The sequence below is a fragment of the Lagopus leucura genome, unplaced genomic scaffold, assembly GCF_019238085.1.
Source record: "Lagopus leucura isolate 7727_CA_CO unplaced genomic scaffold, USGS_WTPT01 Super-Scaffold_100002, whole genome shotgun sequence".
In the NCBI taxonomy this organism is placed as follows: Eukaryota; Metazoa; Chordata; class Aves; order Galliformes; family Phasianidae; genus Lagopus; species Lagopus leucura.
Window position 1 is genome coordinate 65,579,920 of NW_024962263.1, and position 21,398 is coordinate 65,601,317.

The 21,398-nt window shown below is 37.0% G+C and overlaps 1 protein-coding gene across 1 annotated transcript in view; it reads right to left on the minus strand.

Moving 5' to 3' along the window:
- Positions 1–21,398, minus strand: part of CNGB3 (cyclic nucleotide gated channel subunit beta 3) — a 64,390-nt gene that overhangs the window by 34,732 nt on the left and 8,260 nt on the right. Inside the window, exon 3 of the mRNA XM_042869492.1 lies at positions 13,901–14,021. Within this exon, the coding sequence (XP_042725426.1) occupies positions 13,901–14,021 (121 nt within the window). The remainder of the gene's footprint in view (positions 1–13,900; positions 14,022–21,398) is intronic.

Sequence of the window (21,398 nt, forward strand, 5' to 3'; positions counted from 1 at the left end):
GAGAATATGCCAACTTCATTCATTTTTTTATCTAGGCTTTTTTATGACTTCTAGATAAATGTAGGTAAAAAAAATCTCTTTTTAGCAACCGAAAACAGAATAATGGTGTTCTTGCTAAAAGTTCCTCTGCCATTAAGAGGTCACTAACTCTGTGTTTACTCAGACATGTAGTGACACTAAGATTACACTCCAGCATTCATCCTTTCTTCAGGCTTGGAGATTTTTAATTTTTAAGCACCTGCGCTCACAAATTCTGCATTGACACTAATGATTTTAATCAGACCTATACATACCACACAGTTGATTAAAAAATCTAGCTGAGAGTATTTTTTGTTTGACACCTTAATTCTCAATTACTTGTTACTATGCAAGCAGGAGCCATTTTTGAGTGCCAATCAGCTCTGCCATGCATTTGGAATTCTATGTAGAGACTAGGATATGGATTTTAGGGCAGAGTGTCTGAAATCTGTGCAGAGAAAACGGACCTGGAGATATCAATTGATGCTCAGCTGAACATGAGCCAGCAGTGTGCCCAGGTGGCCAAGAAGGCCAATGGCATCCTGGCTTGTATCAGAAGCAGTGTTGCCAGCAAGAGGAGGGAAGTGATCACTGCTCTGTAGTCAGCTCTGGTGAGGTCGTACCTTGAGCACTGTGTTCATTTTGAGCACTAACAAGAAAGACATCAACACTCTGGAGTGTGACCAGAAAAGGGCAATGAAAGTATGGAACACAAGTCTTATGGGGAATGGCTGAGGGAGCTGGGATTGTTCAGTCTGGAGAAGAGGAGGCTCAGGGGTGACCTTACTGCTCTTGAAGAGAGATTATGGTGTGGTGGGGATCTGCTTCTTCTCTCATGTAACTAGTAATAGGACTAAAGGGCCTCAAGTTGTGCCAGGGGAGATTCTGGTTGGATGTTAGGAAACATTTCTTCTTTGATAGAGTGGTCAGACACTGGAATTGGCTGCCTGTGGAGGTGGTGGAGTCACTGACCCTGGAGGTGTTCAAGAAACTTTTAGATGTCATGCTGGGGGACATGGTTTGTTGTGAATTATTGGTGATAGGTGGACTGGATGATCTTGTAGGTCTTTTCCAATCTTGGTGATTCTATGATTCTATGATTTTGTTCTGTATCCTAGACACATTTTTCAGCTGGTGTTCCACAGTAGTGTCAGAGACAGCTGGAGACAGATGTGATTGGTGCAGTGCACCCACTGGTCTACTCCCACACTGGTCTCAGCTGCTTCATCTGTACTGCAATCCTGCCAGCTATGCTCAATATAGTGAATACAATAGACTACTGTCCTTTCTTTCTTAACAATTTTCCAGCTCAGTATCAAATACCATGGGGATGAGAATGCTACAGTAAGAGAAGCAGCAGATGAAGAATGAAGCAGGCCTGAAATTTTCCATTTTTTAAGAACTTCTCAAAGAAAAATACAGGGAAAGTGGCATGACAATATCTTGGAGAATGAAGATGTGAAAAATACATTTGTGATATATATATCACAAATACAAAGTGATATATCAAAATACAAAGTGATCTTTGAATAAACACCACGTCTCCTCAACATTTAAACTTACTTTTATGTTCCTAACAGAAGCTGTAACTAAAAAAGGAGAATGTCAGAGCTTTTTGAGAATCACAGTTTTCTGGAGACACAACACATATCACGTTGCCCAAAGAAGTATAATTTAAGGATGTGAAAATGCTCCAGCAATAAAACCATTGGATAAAATGAAGCTATATCATTAAAAGCAGAAAAAGCACAAGTCTGAAGTATGTGCTTATCATTCCTCTAATTTAAGACTTCTGTAGATTCTGTTTCTTAAAACTCCCAGACAGGAGATTAATCAAATTGTTCTAATACACTTTTTCATCTCATCACATTTTATTTTGTTTCACATATTCCCTTCACCCTGGCCATCTGCAGTGTAATGAAATGCTTTCTTATTTTGAGCTAACATGTCACAATTACTTTTACAGCTTCTATGCAAGGAATTTCAAATAGTTTCTAGTCTTCTCTGTTGCTGTATTTGCCCAAGGCATTAGCTATTTTATAAAAAAATACACTATTTTATAAAAAATAAAAAATAAAAAAATCAGAAGTGTTGCGACAAAGGCCTCTGCTATCTGCTTTTGAGGGAGAAGCCAAAAAGATGTGTAGGATTTCTTCTTGTTTCACAGCCTCTCCAAGACAAGTTAAAGTCTTATTTATCATAAACATGGAGCTTTATCTCTGCAGTATAGCCCAAAGGAATCATGTTGTTATTTGGGATTGATTAGAAGATCTGTGAATCTGTTTAAAGCTATTTGCCTCACAGTTGATAAGAAATTGATTTTCCTTGCCACTTGATTTGCATGATTTCTTCCTCTTTCTAGTAATGAGATGCTTAAATTTTCTGCGGTTAATACAAATGGAAGAGGCTAGAAGTTGAACACCGCTGATTTGAAGGTGTAATTTGTGTGTGTACTTCTTGTGAAGGCACACTTCAAAATGCCTTGGCTAAAGAAGCCCTTTCTAACTCCTCTCTCTCTCACATATTTAGTGGCACTTGCCATGAGTAGGTGATGCCAGTGCCACATGGCTACCTGTCACTGCATATTGTACTCTGGGTGGAAACTGGGGCCAGGAGCAGTAGTACCTCCAGCCTGCCCTCAGATCAACTCTCCAGCAGAGTTAAGGTGTTTTCCTCTTTTTGTTTGGAGATGGTCCTTTGCCTGTGTGTGTGCTCTTTAGTGTGTAAGCCTTTTATTAACACTATTTACAGATGTTTTATAAATTCGTATATATAAGCACATATCTGCCAGTAGGACAAGCTTGAACAGCCATCAGGAGCAAGAGCATATTTTCTGGGTATGAGAGCCTGCTAAAGTTGTTCTCTGCTTTAAAGAGACCATATTCAATGAGAGTAATTAGTTCATCACACTGCATTACAGTATTTTCTGATTCCCATTCGCTACGACTCAGATATTTTGTACCTGTGAGAAGGGCTAGTTTGACTTGATGGTTGGACTAGATGATCTTAGTGATCTTTTCCAACCTTAATGATTCTCTAATTCTCCAATTGTCCAATTCTATGACTGATGCTTTTAATCTCCTCTGTGAAGGAAATAATGCCTCATTTGAATATGTAATCATATTCATTCTCATCTCACAGATGCAATTACAGACTGTATTGATTTTGCACTGGGCTCTTTCTGGCTTTATTCTGTGTATGAAAGTTTTCAGAGGGTGAATAGGCTGGAGATATCGACCAGTTGCTTCTTTCCCTCTGCCTGTGTTACATAGTTGAATATTTTGTGCTATGCTGGAGCAGATTTGCAGATTCAGAGGCAAATCTCCTTCCTTACTGGCACACTGCCTAGCTGGGCAGAAAAACACTTCTTTGCTTTTCTGTGCTGATCTGTGCTGAATGCAAGGGTTTGCCTCTAAGCTGATGCATTATTCTTTAAGCAAATTTATCTTTATGCAGTACTTTACATTTACTAGACCTATACTTACAAAAGTATGTATCCCTTTACAGAGTGGAACTACTTTCCAGAAGTAGTAACTTCACATGGCCCAAGAAATGGAAAGTTAGGACTCAATCTCATGTACTGAGCATGTGGCTTCATGATTACCTCAAACACTTTTTGTTTAGCAATAGCAATATATCTAATGATAGAATTATATTAGAAATGTATTTTTTAGAAATGGAAATATATACATAATGATAGAATGATAACAATAATGATTTTTTTTAAGTATTTTTATCTTGTAGGTTTTACTTTGATGTAATTTTCCCCAAGTGAAGAAAAAATATTTAAGCACCTGTAGCACAGCAAAAGAAAAAGGCCTTGAGAGAACAGGTGAGAACAATATGGAAATGCAGCACAGAGTGTGCTAATGTGTGTAACATCTTTTAAGTACTGCAGCTTTGAATCTTTCTGTGTTAAGAGTTCAAACAATACAGAAATTAAAATACTATGGGTGATTTTAGAATAAAGCAATTTTAACCTTTACTAGTTTGCAATCTTGAGTTCAATTCTTTTCTGCTTTTTGGCCATGAATACCAACTACTGAGTTCAACTTCCTCTTTTATCTACTATGTCACCCCGTAGGGTATGAAATACTATGATAATGTATTTCATAAATGCATGCACTCTGAAAAAAAACCAACATATTTCTTTCTGCTGAATTCAGTTATAATCCTTCTCTTTAGATCACTTAATAAACTTTCTCCTGTCTATGTGGGAAAGCAGTTCTTGTTCTTGCAAGAGATTCTGTTTTTACTGACAAAACTGAAACCTGTATCTTAAATAAATAATTTGTTGTCTTGAATAAATTATGTAGAACTTCTATTTCAAATAACCAGTTTTCAGAAGAGACAATGCATAGCTGCACACATGTCCACAAACAACAATAGTATAGCTGAGAAAGATTTCAGTATGACAGAAAAATGTAAACCTGGTCATCATAAAAGGTATTGATTCAAAGTCATCCTCAGCATGCACTATCAAGTCCACTGTGGGTACAGTTACAGAGGCCAGAACCCTACTCATATCTACTCCCACTTCCAACCTTAGATGACTTAGGAAACTTCATGGTTTTCTTCCGCTTTAACTTTAGCTATTCTGATTAAACTTTCTTCATAGTTAGCAGAAAACTTCTCTGAAGAGAGATTCATAATAACTAAGGTGCTTCTTCTCTTAAATATTTATGAAAGGAGTCTATCCTCCTTTGCCTTCACAGGTACTCTATGGACATTTAGGAATGACCTTTTGTATTTTCTTCAATAATTTATTTAGTACAAAATATAGTAGTCTGCTAATGATGATTAACAGGAAATTGAGTTGGGAAGATTACTTCCAAAAAGTAGGATTAATTTCTACATGGGAAAATTAAGCTATTTAGACAATAATAGAAATAAGAGCATATCTAATGCTGCATAATGAATACATTTATTTAAGATCAAATTGTATTGTAAGAATTTATTTTGTGAATGGTAGTATTTTCAATTGCAGATGGCAGAAGATAAATATCCAGTAGTTTCATTCCACAGCAGGGTGCCGATGAACCATACTATATTTTGCTTATGAAAAGCAATGATGAAAATGTAGCCATAGAATGCATCTACTATTTTGTTTGTGGAGGATCCATTAATATAGGTATATAAACAAATGGTGGGAATTATTCTGACCATCTATACTATGAAGGTGAATTCGCATAGGAAATGATAAAGTGTCTTAGAATGATTGAGGGCCTAGACAACCTGTCTTATAAAAGAACTACAAAAGATGTTGAGAGGCAGTCAGATCTTTATTTTTATTTTAAGTTTTGGTAGATAAACAGTCAGGGAAAAGAGATATTTGAGCTGAGCAGTATTGTAAGAATAAATATGGACAGAAACAGCATGAATTAATATGAAAGTTTTTAACTCTTTAAAGGCTGTGACAGCATTTCAATCTAGACAGCCTTCTAATATTCTAGAATGTAAGGAAATTATCTCAAGTTGCACCAGGGGACATTTAGATTGGATATCAAGAAGAATTTCTTCATGGAAGTGTAACTAGGAAACAGAATGAACTGCCCAGGGAAGCGGTAGAGTTTCAGTTCTTGAGGGTATTTAAGAGATGTGTGGATGTGGCACTTAGTGAATGGTTTAGTGGTGGACTTGGTATTAGGTGATAGCTGGATTTTTTGCAACTGCAATGATTCCATGATTCTATGAGTGAGTAGCGGCTGAAATAATTGTGATATACTGCAAGATATTATCAGCTAAGATCATTAAAGGTGTCTTAGACAATGATGCCCAAGAATGAAATAAAATGAATAGCTAGGAAATCTTTGGAAAATTTCAAATACATAAGGACAGGGAAAGTGAATAAGTTAGTGAATTTGCATAGGTGTCACTAGGTCAGTTGCTATAAAAAATCTAAACAGCTCCAATGTTAATAATGTGAAGTGAGCTTCTAACACACATGCTATTTTACGGACTTGAAGTAAATTGTTGACATTTTCAATCTCATGGAATTTCAAGAAGTCATTGATTTAACTTTAATTTTCCACATCAGTCTTAAGTTTTGTATCTTCCCACTCCTCATGATTTCTTTTTTTTAAGAGGAAAAGTGGCTGAGTGACACCCAACTTTAGTAATCCAAGAGATCGCGTCTTTTCCTGTTTACTGCATGTTTTTTAACACTGGCAGTACGTTACATTTTCTTTGCACTAAGAAAGGAAAAAATAATTTTTTATTTTCATTCTATTTTAGGGCTGTGCTTGCTTCACAATACAATTTGAATTAAAGTTGATGTTACTTTTCCTCTACATTTTTTTAATATATTTGATCAATTTAAATTATATTGCACCCAATGCAATACTTGGGTGAGTACTTCTGATTATATATATGTTCAAGAATAGACCATATACATTATTAAGCTTTAAGTGAACACCATGTAAATTAAACTGCACACTGGAATTGATAACATTCCTTTGTTCAGAGTGTGTAAAGAAATCATGCCTGTGTTGGCCCTAAGCAAGTGTTTTGAAACAAAATATAAAGATAATTCATTTTGCATATCTCATGTTTTATTCTTACAGCATAATGGACAAAGAAGAAACAACATTCACTGTCTTTCTGAGTTATCTACTGACACTGGGCTCCAAACAAACTTCCTCATGCAGCACTGATAAAAATCTAATCACCTAGGCTGCATGCCATTCCTCCTGTTTAGTTCAAAGGTTTGCCATACTAGCTTCTTTGACAATCCTCTTAGTTATTCAATCACAACAGGCTGTGAATCCTCTAATCTTCTTTAAGGTACTCTCCAGGGAGAAAGCTGCCTCAATGCCAAACATATGACATTCTATCTGAGGTACCAGACTAAAACATGAATAAGATTTTTATTTTAATAAGCAATTTTACAGTATGATATGTGCAAAGGAAAGTAGGATATGTGTTGAAAGTACCAATTAACTTTTAATAATCACCTGTCTTTAATGTCAGTAGTGATATAAAGTTGCTTAATTGCACTGGATATTTACCATGACTTAAAAAATAGAGGCAGAATCATGTCTGTCACTAATCATTCTAGAACAAAAACAAAACATTATAGGAAAGCACCATATGGGAATAAACAAGGCTGTTGTGCCATTGGGGGCATTCTTATTTGTAAGTGATTAATTCTCTGTTTGAGGTATCTGTCTCTTACCAGGAATGTTTAAAGATATTTTTTAGCACATGCACATAAGTGTTGTATAGAGTTGACGAGCACAGCACAAATCCTTCATTAAACTTTCTACTCTTTAATTTTTAATAACTATAGGGGAATAAAAAGCTAAAACACTGCAATGTTTCAAAGTGTGAATTTTAAAAAAGGTTGCAATAACATTTCCCAAATGAAAAGCTTTATTTTCAGTTGACACTTTGATTTCCCACCTGAATTCATTCAAATTGTAGAATATATATTTTATATAATATAATATTATATATATATATAATATTTAATATATTTTTTATATTTAATATATTTAATTTAACATATTTTTGCCCCATCCCTAGAGGTGTTCAAGGCCAGATTGGATGGGGCCCAGGGCGGTCTGGTCTAGTATTAAATGGGGAAGTTGGTGCCCCTGCCTGTGGCGGGTGGGGGTTGAATCTTGATGATCCTTGAGGTCCCTCCAAACCCAGGCCATTCTGTGATTCTGTGATTGTGTGTAGGACTGAAGAGAACTTTGGGACGTGCTAAAATCCTATCTCCCATCACTCAAAAAAGGATGAAATACATCTACACCATTCTGGACTGATGCTTGTTTAAACTTTTTAAAAATATTTCTAGTGATGGCTATTCCATAGTCTTCCTAAAGTATCTATTTCAGTGCTTCACTAACCTCTTCATAAGAGTTTTTCTCAACAAAATTTTTCTAATGACTGTGAATATGGGATAAGAAATCCACCTTTTTATCTATCTATCTATCTATCTATCTATCTATCTATCTATCTATCTATCATCTATCTATCTATCTATCTATATCTATCTAACATTGATATTTTCTTTTTCTATTATTATTATTATTGGTCTAGACAAAAGCAGGGAAAATGAAATAAGGCTGGACTGCCAGACTACTTAGACTTCTCGTCAGATCCCCGTCTCTACCTGTTCTTCTCTTGTGCTCCACAACATGGGATGACTTCGTGTTGAAGTCTAATATTTGGAAAATGAGCAAATAATTGGATACAGAGAATTTTAATGAAAAATATTGGGCAAGACTAATTATAAACATGAATATTTACACTTCTTATAAAGTAAGTGACAGTATTACTCTATTGAATTATAGCAAGTATTATGGTGGGTTTTAGTTTTATACATCTCTTAGTTTTGTAAATAAAGACACTAATGTCCTTGCTATTGTGTGTTGCATATATATTAGATGTACTAGTGCACCTGTTGTGATGCTCATTGTTTTGCTTCCCCCACACCAGAATTATGCAAATATTTAATAACCAAGATAACATTTTAAATAAATTATCATTTCTTCTTTCACCAAAAGGTATCTTCTTAATTTGAAAAGTGTTTGGTCCAGAGAAGATTTACTCAAAATGTTTTTAATTAAGCAAGTAAATCACTGACAAAGTAACAAGTCATAACCTTGTTTTCCTACACATTCTAAACTAAAAAGTTTTACTGATTATGCAGTGAGAAGTAGATATTTATGAACATGGTGAATATATAATTTAAAATAACATGAGGAAGAAAAAAGAGCACAATAGTGCTCTTTCATTCTGTGTAGGACATTCTCGTCCTTTTACACTTTTCATTTCATATTCAAGAAAAAACTTAAAAACTTCTAAATTCATGACTTTTCCAACTGCAGGCTACCTACTTGACTGTCCTACAGTGTGAACCACATTAGATAGCATTGGCAACTGCAGAACAGAACAGAATTTAAAGGGTTTAGGAACATACACCTCACCTATGTTTTCAACAAATTTAATCCAATTTGGTCCACCAACACATTGTTATTTATTTTTTTGGGTTCTCTATTTATCCATTGCAGAAACTCCAGTGCAGGCAGCAAAAGTTGTGAGCTGTGACAGATAAGCAGAATAAAATATGAGATTTAAGAAAAGAATTCTGATTTTACAAAATGTACAAAGTGTGTTACATCTGTCTGCAATTTTATGTACTGCTGGTATTTCTCTTTAGAAAATATGTTTGCAACTCTATTTAAAATGGGATTTTTCAGAATTGCTCAGTGTTGAACTTGTTTTACTTTCTTGCAAGTCAGTTAGAATTTAGAGCCACGATTGCAATCTTTTCAGGTTCCTAGTATGATAACAGTAAACTATGATTTTTGGAAACTGTAGAGAGTTGATATCAACCTGTTTCACTGAGGTGCTAAGATTCTGTTCTTGTGATTCAGCATCATTTCTCTAGGATATGTCTGCATGGTGAATTGATGTGTAGCAACTAGTGGATGGCAAGCACTAATAAGCACTCTAATTTTCTTGGTTGAGGTAATTGAGCTAAATGAAATACATTCCTCAGTAAGAACAGGCTACCAGCAGGAGTTCTCTTTATTAACCTGGCTATGCACCACATAGCAAATTGACTCTTAATCTCTGTTTGTTTTGTTATCTTTTTTTTTTTGCTATTAACCAAATTAGAGAGGAAAAAGCATCTCCTTTACAGGCTTTAGAAAGGCTGGCATAACCTACTAGGTAATGGTATGTAGCTATGAAAAAGGCAAAAGGAAAAATGTGAATGCAATTCAGTTTTCCTGAGCACTTGCTCTCATGACAGTTTGCAGTACAAGATCTCTCCTGGAAAATATTGAAGGCTAGGTTTCTGAATTTGCAAAAGCAGAACATTGTGTGAGAATGTTAAGCATATTTTATTTAATAATTATATTGTATTAAAATTTGTTTAGTGCATTTTATTTGAATATGTTTTGTTAATGGTAGCTAGATTCTGTAGGCAGCACATCAGATTCAAATTTTTGTTCTTTTCTAGACAGAGCATTTTCAGGTGAAATGTGAAAGCATCTGAAGTCCTGGTTACCTACTATATTTTTTTCTCATATACTCTTGGATATGTGGCCTGCAAGTATCGACTGTCATTTTACACAACATTTTACAGAGCAGAGTTCACCATCCTTGACTGGGGTTTCCGTGTACTGCCTTAGTATAAATAGTACAGTGTAATCATCTTGGTAATCTGGAAAGATGAAACACTCTTACAACTTTATCCAGGCTTAAAGGCTTTTAAAATACACAGAAGAGAGAAGTGGCTATTGAAGGCTTCTTTATCCCTCCATTTTTCTCTGCTATGCTTTCAGTTGATTGTTTCATGTACCATTCTTTCATCCTTTATGTATTCTAGGCTGCTTCAGTTTCTTAGTCTCACTCCTTGGGGCCAGACATCCGCTGTTAATTCTTCCTTATATATCTGTCTCACCTCTACTCACCTCTATGCCATAACTCTTTACAGCTGTCTTAACCAACTGTCACATGTGCCAAGCACTATGCTGATTGCCACCCTTCAGTGTAGGATCATATAAAAGTCTTGCATTTGTCTCTCCTGTGTCACATTTGTAATTATGTCTTTCCAAAATTGCCCATTAGATTTTGGGTTCCAAACAATACCATCACAAAGCAAATGATGGTGTCTTCTCTCGTGTACAAATGACTGTACCACTCTTCTTGCAGAGCAAGGTGGTCTGGAGACCTTAGGGTTTGGGATTTTTTTGAGTGAACTGCAACTGTTTTAACTTGAACCGAAGTCAGCATAATTATTCTACTCATAACTAAGACATTCCTTCAGCTTTGTGATTGATGAGGTGTATTTCTGGGTTTATTTCACTGCAGAGCAGTAACTTTGCTGATGCCTCTTTCAAAGTATTTGAAATTTTTTTACATTTTAAGACCAAGAGAAACCATCAGATTGTCTTGTCTGTTCTATTTGCTAGAGCCCATTATTCTCAGGGTGCCAATCTCATGAGATACTTGTCTGATTCTCCTAATTTTGCCAACTTCATTTCATCCTTCTTGTACCTTTCTGTGTTGTCTTCATGTTTGTAGGAAACCATATGACAAGTGAATGTTTCCAGCTGGATCTAGCTGATTCAGCAGCCACCTGGTTGAGCAAGTGTAAAACAAAGGATGAGAAGATGGGACCGAGGGAAGGGCTGCATCCTCCTTTAGTCATCAATATGAACTGAGACTGGCAGAACCTGGAATCTGCAAAGGTGGTAACTTTCTTCAACTACGTGGTAAAGGAACAAGGTCATCTTTCAGGTTAGGAAAAAAAAAGTATTTTAAAATAAAAAGTACAGAAATGAGAAATGATTATACGAGTAAGCATATTATCCCCTCCTGGAAGTGTGACTGCTATGCTCAGGGCCAGATCTAAAGCAATGCCACTGAAGGCTGGCCCTACCTTTGGTGACAGTGGGGAGAAGCACTGCAGGAGTTCAACCAGGGCTGACCTCTGCCCAGGGACCTTCAGGCAGCTCCCTGCTTCCAAGGCAAGAGCAGTCCTTGCTGTTTCCTGAGGATGTGCCACATTTCCTTACATGCTGTGGAGTATCTTGCCTGAAATGCTTGTGCCTCATTTCAAAAAAATTGTATGGCTATGTACATGCACACATGTTTTTACAAACCCTCCCCAGTAGAAAGAAATCTTGGTATAATATGAAGACTGCAACTAAGTTTTATGCTAATTCCTTGTCAATAAGATATCAGTGTCCTCTACTAGAGTGCAAATTAGATTCTGAGTGTTGTTCTGTTCCTTCATTTCTTGCTGTGAAGAGACAGCATACTCTTAGCCCTCCTTCCTAGAAATTATTATTGCTCAGCAAATAGCTATTCATGGAAATGGACTATTATTCTGTTATGTTGTCATTAGAGGTGGAGGGAAGAAACGACGCATTGGCAGAGAGGCAGACTTGTGTGGAATCCTATCTAAGCCATTAGCAATCAGACACTGAAAGTTTCAGTCTCTGTTGCAGTTCAGCGCCTTGGTAGCTGTCTGTATCTATGCTTTCAGAATAGTGTTGAGACAGCTGTAGGAAAATCAGAGCTATGTCTTTCTGCTGTATATTAATGTCCATTGCAGTGTACTTTTATATTTGAAAAATGAGTATATGTCCAGAGGGAAAGCAAATTTTTTTCTTGTGGACAAAGAGTTTATGTGGGAGTTTTCAGGAATAAATGCTGCCTTTGTCAAAGTTATCATTTACTTAACAAGAGAAAAAATCATTTTGCTCTTTCAGAGGAGACTCAGCAAACTTCTTCCCTATTAATAGATAACACAGGCTGTGTTGCATCATGAGTAAAAGTCTATTCTAATGTAGATGAACTGGAAGAAGGACACACCTGGTGCACAACCCTGCAAACTGTCATAAGTAGTCCTATTGACTTCAGATAAGTTAGTTGCATTAGTATGAATGCTCGTAAAGCAATATTACCCAAGCCTAAGAATTTTAAAATTTGAATTATGTGGAAGTTTTTTACTTCACCCTGAAGTACTGTATGGAGATATACAAGCCTGACCTAACTGTAAAGCATGCTGCTTCAAACATGGCTACTACCTTTATTCTTCCTTACTCTACGTATCTGAGCCTGCAGAGATACATTTAAAAAAAAATGAAAGCTGCAGTAAATGAAGATAAGGTGAAACTTTTTCCATTAATATCATTTCCATTATCATTTCCATTCACCTCAAATTCTGCACATACATTTATATTTATATAGCTTTTCTCACATAACAAAGGGAATTATTTTCTTAAAAAATAATTCTAGTAGGTAAATTTGAATGCATAAACAAAATAAAATAGTGAACTTGATTGACAATTAGCTTCTCCCTTAAAAAAAAAAGACACTGACAACATGGTACAACACTAGCTTAGGGTTATTGGGATGACTGGGGACTAGGAGACACTGAGAAAATTGCGTTTATTCAGACTGGAGCTGAAGAGTTTAGAAGATAGAGGTTATTGCAGTGTTCTACTGCTCCATGAGTGATTATAGAGAATATGAATCTAGACTGCTCTTGGAGGTTTACAGCAAAAAGGCAAGGTATGATGTAGACAGATTGTCCAGACAAACTATAGAATCTCCATCTTTGGAGATTCAAAACTAGATTGGACAAAGCTTTCATCAACTTGTTCTAATTTGGAAGCTGGGTCTAACCTCTATATTCTTAGCAGACATTTGTTCCAGGTTCCTTTTGGAGAGGGGTTCCAACCCTGGATGCTGTATGAATCTATGGTGCTGTAGTAAGAATAGATTATTATAGGATTATACATTTTTGGTTTTCTCTCTTAATCCTATTTTAGTAAAAGAAGCTTTTACCTACGCTTTTTCCAAAAGTAGAATGACCCAGTAGAATCTCCTGAAGGAGAAAAGAAAGGCTTTTTCTCTGAAGAACAAATATAGTTTAATTTCTTTGTCTCTTCTCAGGAAAATAGTGTTCTAATCAACTGCATGTTCTAGTGGTGATTTAAGAGTATAACAGTATGTACAAAAAAAAAATGTACAACAGTACAAAAATATGTACAGGGTAAAATCATTCAAGCCAGGATGATGTGACAAACTTTACAGATATTCACAGCAGGAACCTTGGGCTTACACCTTTGCTAAGGTAGAATAATAATAATAATTATCACAATTACTAGACTTATTTTGTACGGGTATTAAAGAAATCCTTTTCCTTTTTCCTGCAAGTTAGAATGAGGTATGAATCTATCAAAAGCACATACTGAATGAATACTTTGTATGTATGGTTGCCTTAGAACTGAAATAATGCTTTTCAGATCCTTACGGTACTGGAGAAATTCCTAAGAACTGAAATACACTGCATACAGAAATGTACAATCAAAAAAAAACTTGATTTTTTTTTTAAATTGATTTTACTCACTTGGCATCTTCCTTCCCATTATTGAGATGATGCTGCTCTTGCTGAGTTGCCTTAGCTGGTTCGGTTGATTTTTCAGTTTGTGAAGTTTGTGAAGACTTGGCTGGTTTTTCTGGAACTCCCTCTGCATTTGGAAATAAATTTTAGTTTCTAAATACCAGTTTTTAAAGAATTATGTCAGCAGTTTTAGAGGAATCAGAACATGGCTTCCATTATCTCTTCAGTGGTTGTGACACTGACTCTGACACCTGTCTTTTGAATGATTTTCAGCATAAATCCATTTCATTGTGAGTTGAACAGAACATGTTTATGCCGAGTGTATCTTTTAGAATATGAAACTTACTGTGATTCTTAATCTAAATGTCTGTGTAAGTAGCTCAACAATGATCAATACACAGCAACAAGAACATGTGCAGTATAGTAGAATTATAGTGTGTACATATTTAAAAAATTGAGGACAGATAGGTCTGCTGAGATATACCTCATGAAATACAGGAGGAAAAATAAAAAGCAGTATATTTGCTTAGCCATAGCAAATGCTGATGACATTATTTATGTCCCAGTGTTTGAACTGCATTGTATCTCTTGTTGCTTCAGCTGCCATGATAGCCCCGTTTGTTGATGAGTAAATTATGATTAAAATGCATCATTACGGATGAGAGTATGTACAACCTTGGCTAGTCTACTTGGTTTTTATTACAAGAAATTTTAAAAAGAAATTTAGTAAGAAGTTTCTTTCACTTTCCTGTATGCAAATGGTATATTCTCTTGCCACTTAAGAGAACTTATGTGATTAATTCTTCCAATTAATCTTATTTTTTTATTTTAAATGTTCATGGTGAAAAATAATTTGAAAGCTGTCATCAGTCTGCCACTTTGCATAAAGGAGTAATAAACCCAGCCTTCATAAATATTTTAAGTAATGTGATTAAGGAGGAAAAAGCTTGGCATGAAGATATCGTAGCAAATAAATCAGGACCCTGTTGTGTATGTAGTATTTTAAATTCAAGACAGCTCAAAGGAAGTAAAACCTTGACTATTTTTGATAGATAACATAAGACTAATTTTCTGATAGCTAATCTCCTTATTTAGGCAGTTATTCGTTTCATAGGGATATGAGCAGTCACAGCAATAAACTGTTAAGCTGCCCAGCTGGAAGGTGATTGCTTCAAAGGCACTGAAACAAAATTCAGTGAAGGAGAATGGGTCAGTTTGTTTGCAGCACCAGATAACCCAAACTACCCCTATCCCACCATCTATTCAGGTCTGGGATAAGTTTTTTTCCATGCATCTCTTCAGAACAGACGTGATGTTTCTTGAGCTGAGTTTCAGATTTTACAGGATGAACAACTGTTTACAGAACCAGTCAGGCATTTATAGAGAGAATTCTTTTCTTAGTAATTAGGTTAGGAAGTGAGGATGCCCGGTGGGACTGCTACTCTTAAAGGAATTCGTGTTTCAACCAGGATCAAAGATCCAGAGTGGAGGAAGAAAATGCAAGAAATACTCAAGCCAGAGTCAGACAGAGAACTGGAAGGAAGGCAAAGAAAGCCATGTTCCCTTACATGCTTGTTGTTTTTGCCTTAGCAAGTTTAGGGGTTAATTTTCTAATAGTCTTTGGGAGAAATGTAGCAATATGAAGTGTGAAGAAACAACCCGCAGGATTTGTCTTACTTATCAGCAGTAAGCTGGGAAGATTTTGAGGGGAATTCCATTTAAAGCTCTGACATTCAATAGGATTTATAGCTCGAATTGATAATGATATCGTGCCCACCTAATAGAAGTGAAGATTATTGTCTCCTATCTGCAGCAGTTAGTATCACAGTACCATCTTGAGGAAAATTCTATTGGAAATCTATGCTGCCGAATATTTTCTCTTGCCTGAAGGGTCCACCTGGGGATTATTGAGGAAAAAATAGACCATGTACAGGGTAAGCTCAGCAGAGGGCTCCTGCTGTTACTGTCACTGGGAAGGTTCAAGATGGGATAGAGGAATCCTCTGCCATTTAATTACACAGTTCAAATATTTCTCTTTGAGTTCTAGTGAAAAAAGACTTTTAAGATATATATAAATGTACGCCAAGAGAAGTATTTTAAAATGGATTCAGGCTTCTAATGCAGTGAATATATTTTCATAATGAAATAAAATGTATTTCTCCAAGGAATTTCACTGACATCCTCCATAAGAAAACCTAGGAATAGTCCTAGTTTCAGAAAATAGAGGCATTTTGTGATGTATTTTTAACCGACTAATTTGTGTCTCTTGTTACTGATTCAGAAAGTAACCTATTAAATTCTTCTTAACCTGTTAAAATTCTGTTGATCCCAGAGGATGTCTACAAATGATACTATTGGCTCTGTGCTTTCCTTGGCACATAAGCCTCCTGTGGTTTTGTGGTCAACATAACATGATGTAGAAAATGAGAGGAAAAAGCAAAAATTTTCCTCTTTATCCACTGTTTCTGCTCCCTTCTGAAATTTAGCAATTTTAGTTTCCCAGTTTTTCGAAAAAAGAAAAAAGCCCATGAATTCATAAGTGACAGGAAGACTAATCTCAGCATTCCTCTGTCTCCTTGGGGATTTTCTTTATCATAGCACCTGCCTCTGAATACACCTATATTAGACAAGAATAGGAACAATTAATACATTGTAATGATGCTGAAGACCTGGCATCCACAGTATGTTTGAAGTTGTATGTCACATTGGGTCTACTGTGATCCTCAGAACTGAGTGACTATCAGCAGCTCAAGTTAAATAGGTATACTTGTGAAGTGCTTCTTCTGTTTTATTTTCATCACAGAATCACAGAATAGCTTGAGCTGGAAGAGATCTTAGACATCATCCACTTCCAACCACCTGCCGTGGCCAGGGCTGCTCCCAATCAGCTCAGGCTGCCCAGGGCCCCATCCAACCTGGCCTTGAATGCCACCAGGGATGGGGCGTCCACAACCTCTCTGGGCAGTCTCTGCCAGGACCTTGCCACCCTTTACTCTAAAGGAAACCAGTCACACAGTCCTAGAATTCTTTTTGGTGAAAAACTAAAGTGTACTGAGGGACAAAAAAGAGATGATTGACTTCAGAAGGGCATTATTTTGAAAAGTAGTATTGGTGTAGACACACTACACAGAATAATAGGCTCTTGGATGAAACAATCTGTCTGCATTGCAACACTTATGCTGTACAGGAAGACCACCAAGGAACAAAATGTAAGATTCTTGTGTACAAGCATCCCAGTTCAGAAAGATAATGGCTTCTCAGCCTGCTAAATACTTTGAAGATACTCAGTCTGAGGTCTCAGCCCACAAAGATCATTAAATGCTATCTGTACTTGGACTGATATAAAGCATTGTAATAGATGAATATTCCAAACTTCCACAAATTTTTAGAGTTCATGAATTTCCAATACAAGCACAAAGCTTATTTGCATTAGGATTAGTATATCAGGGCCTGGCACCACAGCCAGCTGTATGTCAAGTTTTAGTTGCTTCTTTCTGTGTGAAGGTGGGAGTGTTGTCTGTGTAGTCACATTTAAAATACCCTAGATACTCTTCAATGCTTAGAGAATCTAAATCATACCCCTCTGACTTCTAACCAGTTCCAAGGGAATGCCTTTAAGGAACAATGTGTTAGTCATTTTAGAGAACATTCAGAGCACAAGAGTTGCTTTCTAAAATAGATGACAATCCATCAAATAGATGGTAAGGCTTGTGGAACAGCCAATAAACCTTCTATTGGCTTTACATAAATTTGAACATGGTAAAGAAGTAATGAGAATGCAAAAGAAGGAAGAATTATGCCAAGGTGCAAAAATCTAAAGAAGTTTTCAAAACAGATGGATCCAGGCCTAATTTGGAAAGGGGGTTGATATTATTTTACTTATTTCCTGTAACAGTGAAATACAGGTATCTAAAGCTGCTACTGTGATGAGAATTAAGGCGGGCAGGCATGAAGCCCATTGATGTCATAGAATCACAGAATGGCTTAGGTTGGAAGGGACCATAACGGTCATTTAGTTCCAACCCCCTGCCATGGGCAGGGTTGCCAACCACTAGACCAGGTCGCACAGCTCCCTTGTTCTTGCTTTTACAAAGCAGTTTTTACATTCACATTTTCACATCACTGCTTTGGATAGTGCGTCTTTACAGTTTTTCCAAATTAATTTGATTTTTACTTCCAAACTCACACACATCTTTTTCCACAGGGGCACAGGGAGATTTGCCAGTGCCAGAACACATTACTCTCACTATAATCATTTTTGGCTCTTCTAGATCGTTTAGTCTTGAGCATACTTAAGTATTTGTGCAATCAAAAATCTCTGTTATGAGCCAAGCCCCAGGGAAGAGTTGCAGACTTCTCTTCGGACAATAACAATGAGAACAAAGGACTCTAAAACCCATGGATATATGTCAGCTTGTGGCCATGAGGGTTATAACAATCCTTCAAACAGTAGATTATTTCCTTAAACAGTAAACATTTAGCATTCAGAAGTACATAGTCAATCACTGTATGCTAATTCGTCATTTTGTCTAGTTCTCAGCCCTACTCTTGTAGTTCTTCAAAGGGTGTAGACCTACAAAGGGAAATTACAAACTCTCCAGGCTTGTTGGGAAAATTCCTTCCTCTAATTCCTTCCTAAGACTAATATGGGGACAGAGGATCTGAGCAGATTGCCTGAACAAGCATGCTATTTACTTCTATTTGAGACCCACTCTTCCCATGCAAACAGCATCAGGAGGCTGAAGGATGGGAAAGAAGGCAACTTTCTATTAATTAAATACATTGTCATTTAGAATCTTCTATGAATAAATTTTAGCGATTTTAACAAAATATGGATATTTTAAAATATATTGATGTTTACAACACACTACATGCTATAGGCTTAGCTGTCATGCTATAAATGTAATACACTCACAACATTAGTGCATATTTCTGATGCTTATTATGAGTCTTAATGTTGTCATTCTTTGTTTAAAGAATCTTTGACATTGTCACTAAGGGAAAAAGTCCTGAAATTCTTTTATCTTTGATCTTTGAATTTAATGTCTGCTTGAAAACCTTACATGATTTGGTATCTGTATTCATGTGATAAGACTACTTTACTTAACAGACAAGGAACAATATTGGCAGTTTTAATAACACATGGAAATAGTTGAGGTTAGTCATTGTTTGAAACATTGCATAAAGACATGGCTAGAGGCTAACAGGAGCCTCTAACCTCATGGATAATGGTAGAGCAGTCTGCTTTTTTACTATCTTTGTGACATATTCCTTAGAAACAAAATCCTGGGCAGTTAAAATCAGTAATTTTTGTCCTTTCATTTTTTGAAAACATTACTATAGTTAAAAGTCTCAGAAATGCTTTCAAATGTTATCATATACAGAGAAGATTTTCTTAAATAGCAGGCAAAAAGAATGGCTTTGTATTTGAAGTAGTAGAGTGGGAAATGGGAGAACTGATCTACAAAATTCCTGGGTTAATTTTTTCATAGTAATTTGCCTGATTGTCCCTGGCTCTCAGAAGTGGATCTACATCCATGAATACTTGAAAAACGTAGCTGTAGGGTAATCAAAATGCCTAGAAACTTAAATAGAAGGGAAACCTATGGAAGAAAGAGAGAAAATTCATTACTGGCATTACAAAATATATGTAATTTTCCAAGCAGAACTTTTGGGATGAATGCTCTGTGCAAGATAAAATGGTTCAGAAACTGGTGGTCTTGAAGCAAAACAGTAAGAGGTTTTTCAGTAACTTCTAATACAAATCTCATCTTCAATGGCTAACTATAATATTCTAAAAGCTTATTTTGCATGTTACTAACAGCAAAAAGAAACATCATTTAAAGAAGCTGAGTTTGTTTTCCCAGCTTTTAGCCCTGTCATTCACATGAAAAATGGATATCTGAAAGGAATTAAAAAGTTTCACATCAGCAAGAATGGAAGCAAGCTGATTAAACATATTCAAGTTCTGGATAATCTTGAAAAAATACATTCTATCAGAATAATAGTTGTCGGTTGATTGTGTGCCAGTGAAGAGTATAAAGGATAAGAAGACAAGGAATAAGATTATTCTATAGAAGCATTTACATTGGCAGGTTTGGCTTATTGAGCTGCAGTGTGTTATGTCAAAATGTATTTAATCTTTGTTTTTTGAAATACCCTGGATTTTGATGTTCTAGGGTCCGGGTTTTATAAAATAGCTTAAGAGCCAGATTCATACCAGGCCAAGAGCAGGTTTTAGCTCCGGAAAAATGTTTTGATGTAAATATTTCCTGAAATCATGGTTCTTCCCTCCTACAATGTTAGGTGAGTATTTCAAGTAACTCCTAGGTTAGATCCAGCCTCTGTGTTGTACTGACTTCTCAGTCTTCACAGGTTTTGAGTTCATTTCTGCACTGTGGCCCAGCAATTAGGAAGGTTATTAAATTTCTATCCCCATCCCTCTAGTCCAGATTTATGTCATAGAATCATAGAATCATAGAATCACTAAGGTTGGAAAAGACCTAAAAGATCACCCAGTCCAACCGTTCACCTATTCCCAATAGCTCCCACTAAACCATGTCCCTCAACGCAACATCCAGTCTTTCCTTGAATACCCCCAGGCTCGGTGATTCCACCACCTCCCTGGGCAGTCCATTCCAGTGCCTGACCACCCTTTCTGAAAAGTAATACTTCCTCATGTCCAGCCTGAATCTCCCCTGCCGTAGCTTGAAACCATTCCCCCTGGTCCTATCACTAATGACACGAGAGAAGAGGCCGACCCCCAGCTCACTACAACCTCCCTTCAGGAAGTTATAGAGAGCAATAAGGTCTCCCCTGAGCCTCCTCTTCTCCAGGCTGAACATTCCCAGCTCCTTCAGCCTCTCCTCATATGGCCTGTGTTCCAGACCCCTCACCAGCTTTGTTGCCCTTCTTTGAACACGTTCCAGGGCCTCAATATCTTTCTTGCAGTGAGGGGCCCAAAACTGGACACAGTACTCGAGGTGCGGCCTCACTAGTGCTGAATACAGGGGAACAATCACCTCTCTGCTCCTGCTTGCAACACTGTTTCTGATGCAAGCCAGGATGCCATTGGCCTTCTTGGCCACCTGGGCACACTGTCGGCTCATGTTCAGCCGAGCATCAATCAATACCCCCAGGTCCATTTCCTCTACGCAGTCCTCCAGCCACACCGCCCCAAGCCTGTAGCGTCGCCTGGGGTTGTTGTGGCCGAAGTGCAGGACCCGGCATTTGGCCTTGTTGAAACTCATCCCATTGGCTCCAGCCCAGCTCTCCAGCCTGTCCAGATCCCTCTGTAGGGCCTCGCTACCCCCAGGCAGATCCACACTTCCAGCCAATTTGGTGTCATCTGCAAATTTACTGAGGGTGCACTCGATGCCCTCATCGAGGTCATCAATAAAGATATTGAAGAGGACAGGCCCCAGCACCGACCCCTGGGGAACACCACTCACGACCGGTCGCCAGCTGGATTTAACTCCATTCACCACCACTCTCTGTGCCCGGC